General features: G+C 31.1%; 2 protein-coding genes across 2 annotated transcripts in view; both read left to right on the top strand.

Moving 5' to 3' along the window:
• Positions 1 to 430: 430 nt before the first annotated feature.
• Smp_135180 (hypothetical protein) lies at positions 431 to 1,453 on the top strand (the record flags this gene model as incomplete). Its single annotated transcript, XM_018789652.1, is given in 2 exon segments — positions 431 to 1,369; positions 1,373 to 1,453. Coding segments are annotated over 2 exon segments (1,020 nt in total).
• Positions 1,454 to 3,988: 2,535 nt separating this feature from the next.
• The window catches only part of Smp_135190 (hypothetical protein), a gene marked incomplete at both ends in the record, with an annotated part of 48,653 nt that continues 31,349 nt past the window's right edge, over positions 3,989 to 21,292 (top strand). The window contains 4 exons of the mRNA XM_018789654.1: positions 3,989 to 4,064; positions 9,411 to 10,213; positions 15,005 to 16,254; positions 19,713 to 20,341. Coding sequence (XP_018655075.1) covers positions 3,989 to 4,064; positions 9,411 to 10,213; positions 15,005 to 16,254; positions 19,713 to 20,341 — 2,758 coding nt within the window. The remainder of the gene's footprint in view (positions 4,065 to 9,410; positions 10,214 to 15,004; positions 16,255 to 19,712; positions 20,342 to 21,292) is intronic.

The following is a 21,292-nucleotide window of genomic DNA, read 5'->3' on the forward strand; positions in this document are numbered from 1 at the left end:
AGTGAGAGTGTTGTAAACTGCAAATTTCACGCTTAATTATATTAAAAGCAGGGTCAAAACATGGATGAGCATGATGTTAAAAACACTTCTGTATACCAGTTATTGTATGTAGCTTAGTGACTCTGCTTGCTAGTAACCTAACAGGTACTAAATTCAGGACTTTAGATAGTTAATACCACTTCTGATGAAATTATTACTTATATTTGAATTTGTATTGTTTTTAAGCGCTACATACCTGAGATACTCAGATATAACTTTATTCATTACCTAGAAAGTTTAAAAAACATAATATTTCCACACATATTTTTCTAGACCTTCAGCTGCTAGACATACCAGTTTATCTAAAACAACTGCCCTTGCATATTCTACTAGACGACTGAATTCAGCCTCACTAACATTACGTTCAAGTTCAGCTGATAGACGTAATTTCATGTCAGGTACCATGGGCGGTAGTTTTGCCGGAACATTAGCTGCACAACCTGCACTAAAAAGAGCTCAAAGTATGGGCGTTAATGCAATCAGTCGGGATCAGCAAGCTGCTGAAAGATCCTCTACAGATATTCATTTAGCCATCACCACACTAGCAACTAGCGGTTATGCCACAATGTCTGGAAGTGTTAATGATAGTGGTCGAAGTAGTCATCCAAAAAATATTGAAGATCTAGAGGAAAGTGAAGTAAAAAATTCACAGTCAAGTTCGCAAAATGAGTCAGGACGAAGGATGACTGGTGACTGGAGTGGGGAGAATCAACCTACGCAGTCAGATGAAGGCATTTCTAGTCGCGCATGGAAATCTGAAGCAGGATCACTCGGTCAGAATGCAGTCACATCACTGTTTCAACTTAATTTAAGAATGGATGCCTTTCTTAATTCTCGAGATGACCATATATCTTTATCTGACCAGAGAAAACATGAAGAATCAAAGGATACTGGGGGAAATTCTGACAACATACAACTAAGTAAGAAATCTACACAGATCGTTGATACACTTCAGGATAGTTCAATCAGAGGATATCTTTTTTCGTCTTCTCCTTCATTTGACCAAGGTAGTGAACAATTACCAGACTTAAGCAGCTTAAAGCCGTCTGAACATCAACAAAATGAGTACTCTATATCTCGCTCATTCAATCTGAACCATACATCCATTTCTGATTCAGACAACCACCCTAGTTGGTCGCTTTCACTAGCTTCAAAAATTCTGTCCAGTCAACCAGAATCAATACATTGTTTTGAATTCTCACAACCACCACCTAAACCTCATCGTACTTCTCAGATTTTAACCACACGTGAAGAGGATAGATTGAGATCGACTTCTGAAGTAAGCCACCATGTCAAAGTGTTTATTTTCGCCCTAACATATGTAAACGATTAAAGTCAAGCTGTGAAATACCAGTTTATTCTTAGTGCTAGTGAAATTTTTATGGAGCTTATAAATTTAGCTAACAAAAAGTAGTCTCTAGTTTTTCCAAGTCTTTTTAACACATTTTTATCACAATGTGGTTCATATCTTTTCAGTCTCATTGTTTTTTATTAGGTAATATATAAATATTTTACTTCATAGATTTACCCTGGACAACTCACAGTGAAATGCAAATCCTGATTACTTATGAAAATAAAACTTTTTAAGTAGAATAATTGTAATTTTTGCCATGATTATACGAAGCAATTTATAGGGTGATAAAAATACTTGCCTACATTGAACTGTACAACTACAAAAATGAAGAACGAACCACCGAAGTTACAAAAAAGAATTAGGACATTAATATAATGGAAATCAACTGTAATATAATTTATTCTCTCAGTCAATTGAAGTTAGTATGTAAAAATCTTATATCTATACAACAGGTATTTTATGGAAGTGAGAAAAGCTGTCTGTGAAATTTTGTTATTTTAGTGATACCTTTTTGTTTATATTATCAGTTTCATAGATGTAACAGAAATGATGAGCGATTACCAGTGAAATTAGATGTGCTTTGAGGTAATGTAGATTAGTAACAGGTGAAAAAACCGATACTATTATATGAGATAAATATGGTATGTGTGTAATAATATACAATCGATTACATGAATTGATATAAATTGCACGTGTAACAATTTCCTATGAAACTAAATTTAAGATTTGCATTTCCGAAATAAATCGCTACCAGCTGATAGACAAATTGACCAAGAAAACATATTTCTCAGTAAAATATTACACATATACTAAAAATCTCAGTCAATTAAAACGTGCACAGATGTAGAGCGAGTGTGTTCGTTAGTTATTCATCAGTCAACTAAGCTACATTCAACTATAAGACTTGAATTTCGTCCACCGTACAAGTTTGCGGATGAAATGTCAGTATTACTAAAAAGTATACTATATAACTGGCTGTAACACTAAATAATAGCTGTCTTTATTGCTGATACTAGATAGTCATTGAATGTTGTTAATTTGACAAAGAGTACATTTAAATACTTCAAAGCGTGGTCCAGTTATACACAATGATGATTATTCAAATCAAACATCTTGACAATTGGAATCTATCTGTAGATGAATCTATGATGACTCTTATCACTCGTTCATAAGTCACCTTTTGTAGCTTTATAAATTCTTTACAGTTTACTGTTGAGGGATTTTATTTTATAATGTTCAAATTAATTAAAAACACCCTTCAACACCGTACAATGGTCACCATAATCTCAGAATTTTAATACATTATCCTGACTTCTAATCCTATTGCATTTCATATACTACCTATTTCCAAAGTTCTATTTTCCAGTTAAACTTTCTTTCATTCTGAAAACTAACGAAATGCGTAATCATAAATCAATATGCAAGTGATAAATTATTTGACAGTTCCCATAAATAGACCATTGTCAAATCAGATTGTATTGTACTGATATTGCGTGGATAAAAAAATGGTGGTAATAGTTTGATTATTGTAACAGAATAAAAATTCATGAAAATCTCCCATTCGCAATGTTTCCTGTCTCCACAAATCATTTTTAAGCTTCCTTATAGATGAATTAGTTGATAATATCACTATGTCGAAATATTCTTTATCTGTAACAATGCAACAAAAAATTCATGAATACAGTCCATGTTAGAAACAGTATTGGGTTAAAGAAAGCTAAAAAAATTCTAATAACTAGTTATAACTAGACCTGTTTTATTTTGAATAAAGAATAACGATGCAGTCTCGAATCCTCGTTTCACTCTGATTTAGAAACTGTCAGATAGATATATGGAATCCTAATGTTTATATCCACAATAAGGCATAAAAAAGATAATAACTACTGACAGATTGTGAATTTCTTTTGTACATTTGTATGGAAAATGTAATGATTTGTCATTCATTTGTAAGTTACTCAATTATCGAGAACTATTTGTCGAGAGTTAGTCGTTCTGTAAAATAAGGTTTATTTGGTCTTACGTTCAAGAATTAGACAGTATACAATACAGGACTCATCATCTATCAGTCGTAATTTAGTAATTGGATTCTCAAAAGTCAGATTGTGTTCAAAATTTGAATGTTTTCAAAGTTTTATTTTTGGACTACCATATAACTAAGTAAGAAATCATACTTTCGTTTTTCAGCTTGTGTAGAGTCCTGTTGAGTTGTTTCCGAGTAAAGTTAATTCTTATTATCTTTATATTATTAACTGTGGCCCCTTTATTTATGATTAAGTATTCAGTTTGCTTGAAATTGGGGGAATAAAAAAATAACATCTCTATCACTTATCATAAGATTAGAACAGACATATTACGTGTTACAAAATACTAGACATTGAGAACACTAACTTCTCAATCTATTTATCTTAAAATAAATGAGTTTTAGAATTTAACAGTTTAAAGTACTATTCTCTGTTCATTAACGACTCACTTAAATTTGGATGAGATTTTCTACTTTTTTAATTCAGTTACTAAATTTTAATTTAATTCAATGTGATCAATTAACTTATTTTCTCTATTCTACTAAAACCTATACAGTTTGAAAGAAATACAATTATGGAGCCATCATTAGGCGAAATAATTCAACTTCATATGGATAGATCTAATCTTATAAATCCGATAACATCAAGTGGTAGGTAGTTTTGTTCATTTTTTTCTTTGTTATTATATTTCGTCAAAATTGCTTTCTTTTTTAACTGTTCGTCTATAAAATCAAGGGCATAAATTGTTTTGGTCTTTTTATTTACTCAGCTTTTGTATCTTCTTAATATTCGGTTGTTCTTTCTTTTCTTTAGCATCAAGGGAATAATCACTAATCTACTTCTAACACTGCGGTGGTGGTGTAGTTTGATAAACATTTTAAGTGCACACCATCCACTAGTTCAGATATTTATTCTTTAAAACAAACTGGTTTTTATCAGACCAGTTGGTAAAAATTTATCATTTGATGGATATAACTTTATTAACATCAGATGTTAACATCCCATGTTAGCTTCCATAATAGGTTTTGTACTTTGAAATGTTATGACAGTCTAATAGGAAATTAAAGCTACAGTATAATACATGAAGGTTTACAGTAGCTGACGTAACAAACACATTAACAAGAGTAAGTAACAGTAAAATTAATGTTAAATTATCTCATTTGTTGTCTAGTAAACAAGTTTTCGTCCAGTGATAAAACAAAGTATAAACTTCTTTTTGGTGTATGAATTTATGATAACCAAATTGAAACTACATTATTTGATAAATTCTTTCAAGTTAGTGTTTGCATCAGTATTTTGTACAGTTTAAAATCCAATTTTTTTTAGATAAAATTAATACCATTAAAAAAATGAATGATCCGTTTGTAACACCCCAATGAGTGAAAAATTAACTTTTTTAGTAAATGAACTTACTTTTAGAAAGCAGCTTATAAAAAGTTATGAAATATCGTAAACCTAACATTATACTCATGTAGATATTAAAAATATCTCATTAATATTTTTAACAAAAGTCCAGTCAAAACTCAATTTATTTGAAATAATCAAACTAAACTTTCGTAATAATATCTACAAAATGTTATATCATTTTCAGAGACAATCAAAAGCACTGAGCACTAAAAAATTGTTCAGATCTTGACTTTTATATGTACTTGGAATCTTTAGGCTTTTCCGCCGTTTCTAAGAAAAAAAGCTGAGAGTAGGCACTTTTAATTGATGTCAGATATGATACAGCGTAATTTCCATCCGATTTCACTTTACACTATGAAACTTTCCAGTAATTCATGTATTCTAACAATACTTCAACTGATATTACTTAGAAATTAACACGATCTTTAGATAAATTTTGCATTTCAACACGATAAGTCATCTAACTGAAAGCCTGAATTGGTTTCCTGAGCTTTTTTATTAACCCAAATTGGAATCTAAACGGTAACTTAAACACGAGGGAAAAAGTGCGAAGTGTGAAATGACTGCTTTACGTCAAGGTCAGTTTATGCCCAGAAAGTTGAGAATATTTATAGTATTTCAGATGTCCTTGAGTTTCTGGAAGTCTCTGGAACCATACTAAATATGGTAGTGGCATAGGTCAGTATCCAGGTGGAAACGTGATACGTGATTCTTCAATTTCCAAATGTTTCTGTAAAACTTCTATTCAACGCTGGTTGGATATAATGTTTCCCAGAGTTCTCAGGGCCCCTCTGAATTTTTTTCGAGGAGTAGTTTGGACCTACGCAACATCTTTCTTCTTCCAAAATATAAGACTTCTTAAGATGTAATTAATATACACACAATTGAAAAAAAACAATTTCTCTATGTCCCTCGTATTCCAATTGATTAAACTGTTGGACGACAAATATAAGATACCAAAACGTATATATATATATATATTGTATATGCTTAATCATTATTTATGTTTCTCTTGAAAAATAGGCACCGACAAAAAAACTGTTAAGGGGAATGAATTATTTATTGCATTTTGAAAAATCTATTTTTTTCACAAAGATTAACAATTTCTTTTATGAAGTTTTAACTATTTACACCTAAATACTTTGTTGTCAGTGTTTTCCAAATAGTTATGTCTATAATTATACTATTTCGGTCATGTATAAAATAAGTTACCCGTATTTCTGTTGAAGAAAATCTATTTTCCTGGTAGATAGACTTGTTAGGTGAACTGTCAGACAGGAATGATAACGAATATTCATTATACTATTAAACGGTAGCCAATTGTTCGTATATTGTGTATTATATATAACTGATGGAATCACACGGATTATTGTAGCGGGTTTTTGCTTTGCACTGACAATGAACACGTTGCAAAGTTACTTCACAAATTTTCTGAAAATTAGTTTTAGATATTGTTTATATAAACGAAAATACCTTGAATAATTTGGTCTTTAACGTTCCTCATATTCCATGCAAACTGTTTATAATGTCGGCGTACATGAATATCCTGAGACGGTTATTTTACCTTGCACTAAATAATATTATTATGATTCTTACACTACTACCTCATGAGTTCTCACTGTTTCTTGTTCTGTCAAGTACTTACTTCTATGAAGAAAACGTGGGACATTTGTTCACGAATAAATCAGTTATTTATTATACATCGTTCAAATCTTTGTTCTGGTTTTCGTTAGTGGTAGAAATTTATTCTTCAATAAATGTACCAGAACTCTTGATTTGGTTTAGAGATTAATCAAAAACAATAGATCTCTTGCTAACTGATTCATTCAAGCTTCAGGCACAAAAGTAGTGGAAACCATCGACTCCATTCGTAACAGGATGTAGAACTGTTTTTAACTAATCAAGACCTTATCAATAATTTTTTCAACTAGTTATTTTATAGTATGATGCAAGCACAGCAAAAGTCATTCAGTGTCAATGCAACCTACATGTGGATGAAATGACTTCAGAGATCAAGAGGTAGAAGAGAAGCAGTACTTAATCAACTTTGATTTATCATTGTACTGAAGCAGGATGGTTTTTGTCACCTTTCATTATCTTTAAAACATATGTAACCTTCACATGCTTATCAGTTGTTCGTTTAATTTTATAATGTCAATTTATTATAGTCCACATAACGATACAGTATTATTAAGAATTAAAAGACATTACTGTAGGGTAGTAATAAAAGCTACTGTCTTGGTAGGATATAGCATCTATCTCAAGATCTATCTATTCAGTATTTACCAAATAAACTTCACTATTCATTCTTTTATCTAGAATCGGATAAACTATCCACTTACAGCGTTTAAAACAAAAAGAAATCTTAAATGAATGATTCATTTTCGAAGAATTTACCAATAGACCATAGAAGTATAAATTCCTTAACCATTTATTGCATAACACTGACGCTAATAGATATGAAAGTATACTATTTAATGGATAAACTAGTTTAGTTTCACAATAATTATTTCAACTATGGACTAGTTCGACCATAGTAATGCAATGATTATTGATTTTAATTGTGAAGCTTGAATATAAAGCATTATCATACCTTTAATTTTCTGTGGGTGATTAACAAACCTGAATTAGAAAATCTGTAGTATATATATATATATATATATTGTAATTAGAATAAGTATCTGGTAACTAGGACTGTTGAGTAAACATGGTTATATATATATATATATACAGTTACATATTGGGGAATAGCTAGCCACTTCCGAATATATCATACTAGATTACTATTTTCTCCTTACGTCAGTCTGATTATTTTTGTTTAATTATTCGTTGAAATTATCGAGAAAATATATCTAATTAACATTCTATTTGTTCTGCTTGGACAAATTTTATTATTATCTAGAGATTATTAAATGCAAATAAGGCTAATATGGTTTGAAGACAACGTTAACAGTAAAGAAAAATTTAGGCAATCTTCTTAAAATATGAAATATTATATTTATTTTTCCATATTGAATAATTTAATTTTTCAAAGTAAATTTCTAAAGGGCTCGTTCCCTGGAAATTTTTATTATAGGGGTATTAGTAATCTTTTTACACAACAATATATAAGCTTTTATTACAGAATGACATTCTTTATTTATTTTTAATCCTTTTCAATAGAATTTACCAGAAAGAGACTTTGAAGATGGTTGAAAGGAAGAAAAGTTTTCCTAAAACGCATAAAATCTGATTTCTTTCCAGCACTTTGAGAGTGATATATTAATATTTTCAGCTACTTTTAGTCTAAAAAGAAATTTTCAACGTTAAAAGTTTATGAGTTAGATAGAATCGTTTCACAGTTATATCTTTAACTTTCTCTTCTGACTTCATATTATAAAAGAATAAAAGTGACAGGTCCTTTGGTCTATTAAAAACTTGACATTGATAACCAATCGAGGTGTGTCATTCAGCTTTGATAAGTTCCAGTCTAGTCTCAATGTATACTGTGTATCAGGGGATGTATGAAAAGCTGCAAATATAAGAGAATCTGGAAGATAGAAGAACAAGAGAAAAAATGATCCTGCGACTCAGCAAGTATATAAGACGTACTTAGATTTAGTAATGAAAGCAATGGACAACAGTTAGTGGTAACACAGGGATGACAACCGAAACTAGAAGTTGATCGATTGAGATTTCGAACTCATTGCACGGTTAACCTCCAGAAATTTCATTTGTTAATTGAATCGTGTAAAGCAGCCTAGTATTACAGCGTGCAACTTTTCTAATTTTTATATATCATTTATCATTTCTCTCTGAACTATATGTTTTCGTCCTAGGAAATACTGGCATTATTTTCCTATGACTATAAATTTAGAAACAGAAATGACAAATCCATTGGTCGATCTATAGACTTGAAACAATTTTGCAAATATTTCTTATTATCTACACTCATCACATATAATTATATACTATACCATAAGTGTAGCCTGTCAATTAGTCGGTTTATTAGATCGGTCTAATCTGAAACTTTCAAACTCATCTAGCGACCGGATTAGATATGACTGTATGATGAAGATTCGTTAAAGATTTAAAATAATCCATACTTAGAGGCCAGTAATATGAGTAGTGACTACTGAAATGTCATCATGGATGGTACTAGATGATCATTGGATTAAATCGTGAAAAGATATAATTTAGAAGTCTGAACTATTTTATACCGACAAATGATTCAGACACTTACTATAAGATCTAAAGGTACAGCGCGCGACCACTGACAGTATCTTAGTTATATATTAACTGAAATATTAATTTCAATATTAAACATTTATCCAAAGCTGCTCGGTTCTTCCATCTTTTAAGTTGTGTTTTTCGGACTTACTTTTCAAAAATGATTCTGTAACTAAATAAATAAATTTGTACTCTAATTTTTGATCAAAACATGTTTCTGTTATAATTTTTCCGAAAATTCACATCTGCACAAGTATATCTATATATTCATGCTGATCGACATCGAATAATTAAGATCATATTAAATTTTGTTAATGATAAATTCTTTTTTCTTGTATACAATATACATTTTTACTTCTTTTTTCAACTATTTTTAAAAGCAACTCAACTTATTGAAACACCCGTTACAGTGCAAAATATTAGTAATGATGAAAATATTAAAGACGATAATACGTATGGATCAAACAATACAGCTACGAATCTACCAAGATCGCAACCATATGAGGCTACATTGATTTTACCAACTGTCACCCAGCTTGGTTTAGAGATTAATTTGGATAAAGAATTATCATTCCTGCATACCAGTTCAATCTTATCTACTGAAACAAATAACGTAACTGATTCTAAAACATCAGTTACTGATATCGTACCAACAATCGAAACAACATCGTTTACACATGAGAATAACACTGCAACAACAATGACTCTATCTATGTTGCCTAATTTGTCAATAAGATCGCAAACTATTTCTTCATCTATTACCATACCACCATTCACTACATCTTTTTCTCTAATGACTTCATCGCTTTCAACAACAACAACAGCAACAGCATCAGTGGCATATCCAGAAAGTACTGCAACTACCAAGGGGTCACAAAGTCTATTAGTTAGTGATCAGCTATTGTCTCCGGATCACTCAATACTGTACGATTTTCTACCACAAGAAGATACATTTTCAATTACTTTAAATGATATTTCAATATTAAGGTCATCTGAAACAACTGATAGAGCATCAACAGACAGGCAATTACCCAAATCAGAAGTGGAATCAAACAGAGTGCAACTAACCGATTTTCTACAAACATTTGGGTTAACAAGTAGTTTAAATGAACCTATAGATCTAGTCAAATCTCTAGTAAAATCTAATGAAAATGAAACTTATGGATCCCTATTTCTAGACGATGTAAGTAAGATATATTATCATTTCTTGATTTTAATTACTTCAGTACATTATATGCGTTTAAATAATCCAAATTTTTGGTTTGTTGTTAACAAAAACGTTAATTTCATTACAACGATCATCTCCTTTGTCTAAAAAACACTAAACTTGGAGCACTGTTTTAGTTAAAGATGGTTTTTTGCTTGATGTCAAAGGATTTTCTAAGTATAAGTACAGGTTTACCAAAATAATAAATGTTTTTCTCCTGATGTATAGGAAAAGAGAATTTCTGACATTTTGTGACTTAGCTTAAGCTGTTTATTCAAAGAACAAAACAACGTCCACAAATCAATGCAAGTTGAAATCGTAAAAGTAATAAATCAGACTGAAGATCTAATGCGCAACAATAAATTTTACTATGCTACCTTCATCAACCAAACCACACTTAATGGCGAAACTCTGGAAGAGGTGGAAACATTCACGTACCTGGGAAGCATCGTTGATAAACAAGGAGGATCTGATGCAGATGTAAAGGCGAGGATTGTCAAAGCAAGGGCAGCATTTCTACAATTGAAGACTATATGGAACTCAAAACAACTGTCAACTAATTTCAAAGTAAGAATCTTCAATACGAACATCAAGACAGTCCTACTGTACGGAGCTGAAACGTGGAGAACTACTACATCCATCGTCAAGAAGATACAAGTATTTATAAATAGTTGTCTTCGCAAAACACTCAACATTCATTGGTCGGATACTATTAACAACAGCGTTTTATGGGAGAGGACAAACCAGCTTCCAGTTGAAGAGGAAATTAGGAAAAGACGTTGGAAGTGGATTGGACATACATTAAGGAAATCACCAAACTGCATCACGAGGCAATCCCTAACTTAGAATCTGGAAGGGAAGCGGAAAAGAGGAAGGCCAAAGAACACATTACGCCGGGAAATAGAAGCAGATATGAAAAGGATGAATAACAACTGGAAAGAACTGGAAAGGAAGGCTCAGGACAGAGTTGGATGGAGAATGATGGTGGGCGGCCTATGCTTCTCGATGAGGGGTAGCAGGCGTAAGTAAGTAAGTAATGCTACCTTCATGTTAATTCAGTTCTGAGATGAGATTTCATGTATTCATACGTATTTAGTTGGTTTAAATAAGTGTGAAAATTACATTTTGACCAAGTGTCTAAAAATAATGAAGAAAACCTTGACTGTTATTATAATACGTTAAATTTTGTCATAACTTTAAGTAAAACTATTTATCGGTTTTTTCACATTGTTTTGTTTAAATCTTCGCAAAAGAGATATAATTGCTCGTAGGTGGTTAATATATTCAAATACATTACTTTTATCATGAATAAAAGGAGCTTTTACCAAATATTTTGATAATTTAAGTTACTATTATAAGGTGTATTGTTGATTTTTTCTTAACTTTTTTTGCCTTTTTTATTTTCAATAATAATCCAATGTATACAATTTATATAACAATAAAGTTTCATTTCCTTCCTGTTTCACCTACTTTTATATTGTTCACATTGTCAATTTATTTCTCATTTTAATAAAAAGGAAACTTATTTTTTACTGATTTATTCTTATACCACTGAGCTATTTTATTATCTCCATCGACTTATCATACTTTTATCCAATACTATGTGTACAATGTTTCCCCAGCTACAAAATGGTTGATATTCAATGCATCTGATTAGTAAACTACAGTTACTATTATTCAAAAAAAAATATCTTCATGTCACTTAAAAATTCAAGTTTATGTCTATTAAACGGTGTTTATATGAAAATCAACTACTTAGTAGAAGTTATTAAATGTTACTTCATTTAAAACACTGAAAGTGACTTCTAATTCTCTTATAAAAAAGCTTCTGACTGTGAAAATAAAACATGTACCATTCATGTAAATATATATGTAAAAAGTATTTAAGATATTTTAGAAACATCATAAGTCAATTACTTCCAACTGCATATTGAAGTACCAGAAAAAATGAGTAGAAGAAAAAAAGACTGACATTTTTCTAAATTGGTCTTCCTTTCTATTCTTGTACAAAAGATGTTATATGTGCATTATTAAATAGTGCTGTCCAATGACCAAATGCATATTTATTGTGTTCAATTATGTGTTTTGGATGGACCCACATAACACTTTTGTTTTATTCAATTTCACACATAAATAGTTATTTAGTATTGTCAACTTACCAACCTCACCATCACTGTAATGAGCCAGTCTCATATAGTTGATACCTATTTAGATTGGTTACTCAGTTTTGTGAATTACTGAATATAATATCAAACTTACTTATTTCGTTATCCTTTCTGTGATATGAAAGTTCTCCTAAAAAGTCTTGTCTGCTCTCTTCTCATTTGAATATCACTGTCACAGTCGTAGTGTCTTTTTATATAAGCCATTTGAATCTATCTAATCACTCATTTATTTCCAAATACAGTTAGCTTTTAAACAGAGACATTTATATGATCATATGTTGATCAATGCATTAATTTCGATCTGAAAAATTACTTCATTCAACGACTCCCGATATTTACGCTTAATTGGATTAAGACTGGCAATATCTATTCGCTTTATTTTTTCGCTGTTTCAAATCCCAATTGATTCTTTTCATTGTATTTAATCTTACCAGTTTAGTATAATATTTCTTTACTTATCGATCTTCAGGTCTTGATATCTTGATCTTGAATTGATTTTTGAATTATTCAACATATCGATTTCCATACTTTTATTGATTATCATATAAATTATCTTCTTTCATATTATTCTGCTTTAATTTATTTATTTATCATTTCATAGAATAAAGACTCTTTAGTTTTACATGTAAGGTGAACTTGTCAGCGAACAACATATATGTGTCTAATAAATTAAAATTATGTCACCATTTTGAGTTGGATGTACCGTATATTCTATTTGTCAACTACATATATCAATTTTCTTATCTCACAACTATATAATTTGTTGTAACTTCTTAGTCATTTATATAAAACTAAAAAGAAGTTTTCATTGTTGAAAAACTCTAATCATATGAAAAACACAGATATATGAACAATGAACAACACTGAATACAGGAAAAATACAATTAATGTTTTTTTACATATCCATTGGTCATTCGGAGATTAAAAGATAAATTACCTTAAGTAGCTACGTCTTTCTATTATCTTTTAATTCAGCTGCTCTTGTGAACTAGGTTATATTCTCGGATGAAGTCATATACAATATGACAGAAATCGGGGTGGATCGATATTCATTTGAGACTTATTGGTAGGACGCATTTAAGACTTAAACGGATTAAGTGACCTGTAATTTAAACAAATTCAAGTGTAAAAATGGCTTACCAATATCATATCCTCATGGCGGTATTCTAAAACTGGTTGATTGTGGAAGTTCTGCTAAAGATATGCTGTTCACAAGATCTTCGTCCACTTATAGGTTTATTCTTACCATAGTAACAATACCTGCTTCCATTGAAACGTTTTTTTAGAGAAGATCATTATTCTTATGGAAAGAACGCAATCGTCGTGGGATAATTAGTTGATCAAAGATTCAACATTGTATTCATTTATATACATTGTAAGACAGTATATTATAAAAGTTGCCTTGGTAGTGATCAATTAGAATTGGTCATCTAGAACAACATACTCATATTATTAAAAATCATAAAAATTAAAATCTAAATAGAAAGTGTAAACAAGGAAGGAAAAAGACTTCATGTAGTTGGTTCACGTACTCACTTACCATCGTTTTTTGAACAGAAATTACTTTTTTCCCAACATTCTAGTAATTAGGGTAAGCAGCGATTACCTTGAAGTGATGTCAGAGAAATGGTACAAGATGATATAAAATGAAATGCTAATTGACGATTTTATTGTTTGAAGCCATTGATAAAATGATTGTATTTTCGTCTTAATACTATAAATGATTGATTTTCTTGAAAATGAAGAAGCCAAAATATTGAGTAATGCCTTGGTTTTCTTAGTTGAAATCTTCAGTAGGGCAAACAGAGGTGATCCTGGTATTTATGCAATACGGTTAGCAAATACTCTTTTACTGCCATCTTCAAGTATATTTAATTACTGTTTCCTATCATCCCATAATCATCCTAACTACGTTGAACTATGTACAATCACAAGTAAAAAAATTGAAAACGAAACCTTTAAACAGTCTTATTCTTCTGGTTTAAAATATCTGGATTCAAGTTTAACAACAAAAAGTCGGTTGTGAGTCTTATGTGTGATTGATTTACTTAGTAAAACGTCACAAATTTTTTATGGGACACTTACACGGATCAATATTAAAGGCTAGTGATTGTAATAAATCCTATTCCTTTTCTGATTGGCCTATTTATTTGACTGGATTGTATAACGTAGCCATTGGATTTTATCTGTTCATTGTTTCTACTGGTCGAAACAATTCAAGGTCGAGGACAAATCAGCTGAAAGTATGATCGAAATTCGTTTCTTCATTCTACAATCTAATTGGTAAAATATCCCCACTTTAATGCATGCAGGGGTTATTATAGTCTAGTGTGTATCTACCGTTCTATTTGTCTTAAGGATTAACTGACCCTTTTTACAATGTACAGCTCTTCATTTTCTAAAGATCCGAAATTTAAGTATTGCGATGTTGTAATTTTGACCCAAGGAATACATCTTACTTTGTAAGTTGGATTGTATTTTCAAACAAATATTTTAAATGATTATAGTGATTTACAATTGTAAAATTTCAGATAAGTTCAATTAATTCACACATATAAATCAGGATTCACTAGAACAAATAAGCATTTTATTCTAATTTTAGCTGGGTTCAAAATCTCAAAAGTTTTTGGATACCAGTACAACTCAAACAGCTGTATGTACCATATCGACAGCTTCTACAACTACTTCCACATCTCCAGCTAAAGCGAAATCACACGTAACTACCACATTATCCGAAATATCCAAGACACATGATTCTCTATTCTCCCATTTCAATGCAAATGTATCACGTTTTAGTGTTGGCGCAGAACCGATTCATATTGCATCATTGGATCAATGGAGCTCAAGTAGTTCAGAAAGCACAACAGGAGTTATAATACGCTCAGATTTAATTCCAAATACGTCAGCCACATGTCATCATTCTGTTCCATGTATTAACTCTATTAATCCTATGTTACAGCATTCATTAACCTGCCCAAATGCTTCGAAATCTATACCTTTTGAACAAATTACCAATTATTTGCATCCATCCGAAGGTGATGTAAGATCCTCTAACTACAAACCTGAACATAAGCAAGTCAATAGTGGTAAAGGCATAACATCACATAGCAATGTACCAGCTAAGTCTAAACACTATAAGCATTTGCAAAGTCACGAGCATGTATGTTCTCATGGTCATCACTTATCTAGCTCTATTCCTTCTGGTATTCATCTTACTGAATTAGAGGAATCAATTCTTTCAACATCACAGCATGTTCATAATATGATGCCTACGGAAAATGTGAAACGAATTCATGGAAAACACAGCGATGGTAAAAAGTTCGAACAAGTAAGAAGAAATAAACATTTACATCATTTACATGAACAAATGAATCAAGAATCAAGTGGAAATAACAATTTAGTGTCAAATGATTTAGAAAATGCAGCTGAGATACTTGAAGAGGTTCCTTATGTGGTACTTAGACGTCCTCGTTCAGTTGACGTTAAACAGTATCAACTTCACTTAGAGCACCAAAGACAACAAGCAGCTGTCTTGGCTGCTGCTGCTGGGGGCTATCCATTTCATCTTTATCAAACACCAGGTGCTCATTACCCTTTCACCTCACGACTACCGATTGGTTCTCAGTTATCGTATGGACATTACGTTCAACCACCACCTTTTCATGGATTCAGGAGTCTGGAATGTAATCAAAATCATCATTTAGATGCACCGATTACATTTGGATCGCATCGTCAATCTGAACAGTCAGGTAAACAAGCATCTCATAAATTTCCATCAAGTCACTCAAAGCAGGTATCAAAACGAGATAGTGACTCATGTAAACGACATTCTAAGAGAACACATTCAAGAAGGTTAGTTTCGAAACTTTCTTCACTATTCACTAAAATTCTAAAGTAGTTTATACATAAAATTATCGGAAGGGTTGGCCTCTACATACACAAAGAGATTTCAGACGTAAATTTCAATTTATTCATAGTTCTCTTATCATTAATCGCTACTTGTGATAATCTCATTAGTCTTCACTTCATGAGTGTGTAAGCCCTAATGGGCAAAAACTTAAATAAGTGCTAAACTCTACGCCAATTATTGAATATTGTTTACTAATAATATGTGGTGTTTTTTTTTATTCATTATTTTAACTACTTTTATGAACTTTCTGTAAATATAGTTCAATTAAGATAGGAAACATTTGTAGGTCCACATTTATGCTAATAATTAAGAGTATATGTTAAGCTATACAAATTTCATTTTTACGAAAGACCAACGAATATTTATTGAAAGAAGAAATCCGAATTTACTGATAAGTGAGTCTGACAGATTACAGATATTATAACAATCATTTGCAGTGCGTCCCTAATTTTCTGTTTATCAGTTTATGGGCGATACAATTACACGCTTTTTACTTCTATCGGTACATATCAATGAGTGACATCAATATCTAAACTTTACGTGTTAAGCAGACGAATGTATCAATCCAACTTTAAACAAATTTTAGTCATCGTGAAGCTGACTCGGAAAATGAATTCTTTCACGATTGTATTTTCAGATGAACACACAAGCATGTTCAGTTTAATTCGGATTTCACCAATTAAAAGTTTTCAGATCAATTGAAAGTAAGCTTTGATGTTCGAAAAGACGAAAGCTTCATAAGTTAGCTATTCAGCTTAAGGAACTCTACATTACTAAAGGTTGTCAATTTCTATACTTTTGTATCATACTCAAAAGGAGCCGAAAGTTTTAAAAATCCCGCTTAAGATCCCATGTTCAATTAGGATCAAACAACAGTATCGGAATAATAAGTAGGTTAATATTTGATCAAACTTTTGATAGACTGGAACACTTTTTTCCAGCATATTAATTCCTGTTTTGTCCCATTTATCTCAGTTACAAACGGTTTTTCTACTAATTTTATCTTTTTGTATGTCAAATGAATTATCCACACGTAGCAAAACTCGTGAAAAAAGAATAATAAATCTCGAAAATAAATGTATTTAAGATAAATCATGAAAACCGATAAAAACATATAACATTGTTTTACTTAACGACTATATTGTTAATCAATTAATCTATCGATTTATGTAGTTTAGTTTTTCTCACTACTTACTCATTACCCTTGTTTCATAACCTATGCGAAGTGCGATTGATTTATGATTGCAGGATTGATTATTCTTATGCTAAAATACAATTGTTGTGAAAGTAGTGATTATCTTGAAAATAGTTTAAAATCATTCACCACAACTCCAGAGGTATTAGCAACCACAGAGTACTAAACAACACTTTTATCATAGTTTGGAATTCATTAGGTCTACACAACCTTGACCGGACGTCGAAACGGATCTGGAATTTTTAATTACTTTAAACGTCTTAAATTGTTTATCAGTAAGCTATCAGAATGAAAATAAGATCCCGACTATTTACTATACATGAGCTTTTCTTATCGATTTCATCCTACCCTTACAATCCACAGAAAATGAGTATTCACCATCATACACAAAATCCTAGTAAATAAAGACAGGTTTGTTTTGTCCTCACCTATTAGGTATAGCAGAGGCAAAAGTTATCACAATTTTTGGCTAAATTTACACACGTAAGTCACCGGTTCGATTCTCTCCTTTTTCATATCCTACATAAATCATTAAGGTCACAGTGAGAATTATCCTGCTTCAGTCATATTAGACAAGTGAAAACATTATCTTTCAGTTTACTTTATCATTTTCATTCTTGTTGTAGCTATTGTCATTCTGAAATTTATTGCACCTTTTTAACCTAGTTTATTATTGATTTATTCAGTTATCACGAAAACACAAATCCCTAACAAGTTCTTGATTGAATTTTTTAATGATTATCATTGACATGATTTTCCTCTAACCCATATGCCTGTACCCCGCTTCTGCTAAATATTCTTATTTGTAACTGTATGTCCTGATGCGAGGTTATACAAATTGTATTCTCATATTTTCAAAGTTGAAATATTTGAATTATTTTAGTGTAGTGAACAAAGCACCTGTTGGGTACAATCGAATGCATTTAGACACAAATTACAGACTATCTCACTAAATTCTGTTAACCATACAGTAAACAGTTAATTTGCAAAATAACAACCATTTGACTTAATCTTCACTGTCCCTTCTGCAAACATCAGTCCATCTTCTCTGATTTAATTGTCCAAACATTTCCATACTGATTGCACTTCGTTCCCATTCTTTGCTTATCTACAATCAAACACATTCTATGTCTTATCTCACCATATACTACTTATATGGATATAAGTAGACCACACTACATTAGAACTGTATTCCAATAAATTCAGCTTAAAACAATAAATATGATCGAACAGTATTGGTTTCAATTAGATCTTCATCAAATTCTACTGTAATATGTATATGAATATTTGAATGGTTATATACGAATATTAAATCAACCAATAATGAAATAGATTTTATAGGTACAAATAATAAATAAAAAGTACAAATCAATACTAAGAAGACTATAGTGTTAATAGTGGTACGAGTAATATAAGTTCTAGTTAATGGTTAACATGGGAAATAGGTCAAACTTGGATAAATAGGCCGTAAAATAATAATTACAATGCAGTCTATTAAGTTGCGTTGATTGATTTGATATTTTTTATATACCCCTGGGAATATACATATATACTACAGTAGAATCTGATGATCTAATTGAAAACAATATTATTCGCTCATGTGTTGTGTACACAATTAGAATCTTTAACATTCATGCCTTTGTTTATTATTTTACGGGAAATGTGTAATTAGAACATTTGTGTTGCCTGACTCAAATCAGTTGAAATTATAGAAAGTCATTCAGTCATCTGATATTGCTAAATCAAACATGCAACTTGAAAACAGAAACAAAGATGGATTCTTGAAAGTTCTTACAATATTTGATTATTGTAAGGTGTGTTGACTACTGGTTTCAGCCCTAAACAATATGCATAATCAAATAAATGTACTATTTCATTGCTGAATATTCACTTTTAGAGTTTTGGGTCTTATTATCAACCATTATTCAAAAGTCTATATTAGTGGTTAGGAAAAAGAAACTTGTGTTATGCTGAAAAACCTTTTTAAGTAGTCAATGGTATTAATTATTTCTTATGTATAATGGCTGCCATGTTTTACATATTTCTCAAAATCGTTGTAAGATTGTCTCCAAGGTACCAATAAGCTAGTGAATAAATATCGCAACTGATCTACATTATTTTCCTGAATACCGTTAAAGGACTATTAACGTAATACTGAACATGACCTAATAATAATAATTTTTTATCTTCTTAATTATTAACTAGTCGAAAAGAAACTGAACCATTTGCTTTTGATGAAAAGAGTGACAAGAAATTCAGTCACTACGATGCTACTACCAACCATATAACTGCTACTAATTTACCGCCGCAAACAACCAGTGCATACCCTCATCATCGTCACCACGACCATTGTTTGCACAGACGTTCTGAAGTATTATCTAGTGGAAAAACAAATGGTGTATCCGGAGATAGAAAAGTGAAATCTTCAACACTAGCCAGTACTGTTACAACCATTAGCACTGCTACAAATGTTAGTAGCAAAGATCAAAAATATGACAAGTCAAATATTGAACATGATGAAGATTTAGCCAGAGGTAGGGAGACCATAATACCATCTGTACTATCATCAGGAGTAGTAACAACAACCACTAGTGCAACAGGATTAACAAAACAGAAATCACAACTTCCAGAGTTACAACAACTACAACCGTCATCACCTATGCAGGAAAAAAAGACTAAAGCTACATTATCCATGATGACAATTGAAAGTCAAAAATTAAAACAAATTTCATCACCAGATAGTCGTGAAGAAAATGGTGAAAGTGAAATACCTTATCCTGTTTCTGTATCTGCTGTGAAACCAGTGCCTAAATTGAAGGCAACGTCAAAATCAAGTAAGTCGACTTAACATATTTAAGGCAGCTTAATATATATATATATATATATATATATATATATATATATATAGTATAAACATTTTTTTAAAAACATTAACATCTGTCATAATTAATTACAACAAACTGGTTGATTCGAAAACGTTACGTCTTCTTTTGTTTCCAATGATTTCAAGCTTTTGCAGAGACTATAATACCATATTACTCCAGTTTTTCCAGAGTTCTAACTATTATCATACAGATCTATTCCTTTTGTGTTTCGTCAATGAAAATAAATGTAGCAGATAAGATAATTGTTCTGTGAATAAATGCAAGAACAAGTTTATATTAGCTTAACTTGAAATCATTTAGGCTCTTAAGTAAGGTGAACATCTAATTTTACTAACGTCAACCTGACTTTAGTCATTCATTATTCTATATTACAAAACATGGCTATGACTATAATTTTTCTGAAATATCTATCTAATCTCTTGCAAACACAGGTGGAATGGAATAATTCTAACTCACCACTTTTACTAAGTTTGTATGTTTAAAGACGTTTTTGTTACAATAATGCTAAAAATTTAAGGCATTGGAATACTAACTTGTTCTTACTAGTATTATTAAATGTTTGTTATGTTCCGGTGTTGTTTATCCGGACTGCAATTGATCAGCTTTCTCATATCACGAAAATATGCTTAGTGGGTTACCGTCGAAACAGAATTTTACGAGTTGTAGTCTTGAGTCTCAACAACAATAAATCACAAACCCCTCTTCATACCTGTCGAAAAAGTCACTAGCAATCTGTATTCAGCAAATTAGTGGGTACTGCATCGATATTTGAAAACGTACCCACGAGTTTCGAGACTCAGTATGAAAATTAACACTGGAATCAAGGTAGATCTAGTTGGACTCCAAAAAAGAAGAAACGTACTTCCTGGATCTCACTGATAATCGGATACCATAATCCTC

This window comes from Schistosoma mansoni, chromosome W (assembly GCF_000237925.1).
Source record: "Schistosoma mansoni strain Puerto Rico chromosome W, complete genome".
Lineage (NCBI taxonomy): Eukaryota > Metazoa > Platyhelminthes > Trematoda > Strigeidida > Schistosomatidae > Schistosoma > Schistosoma mansoni.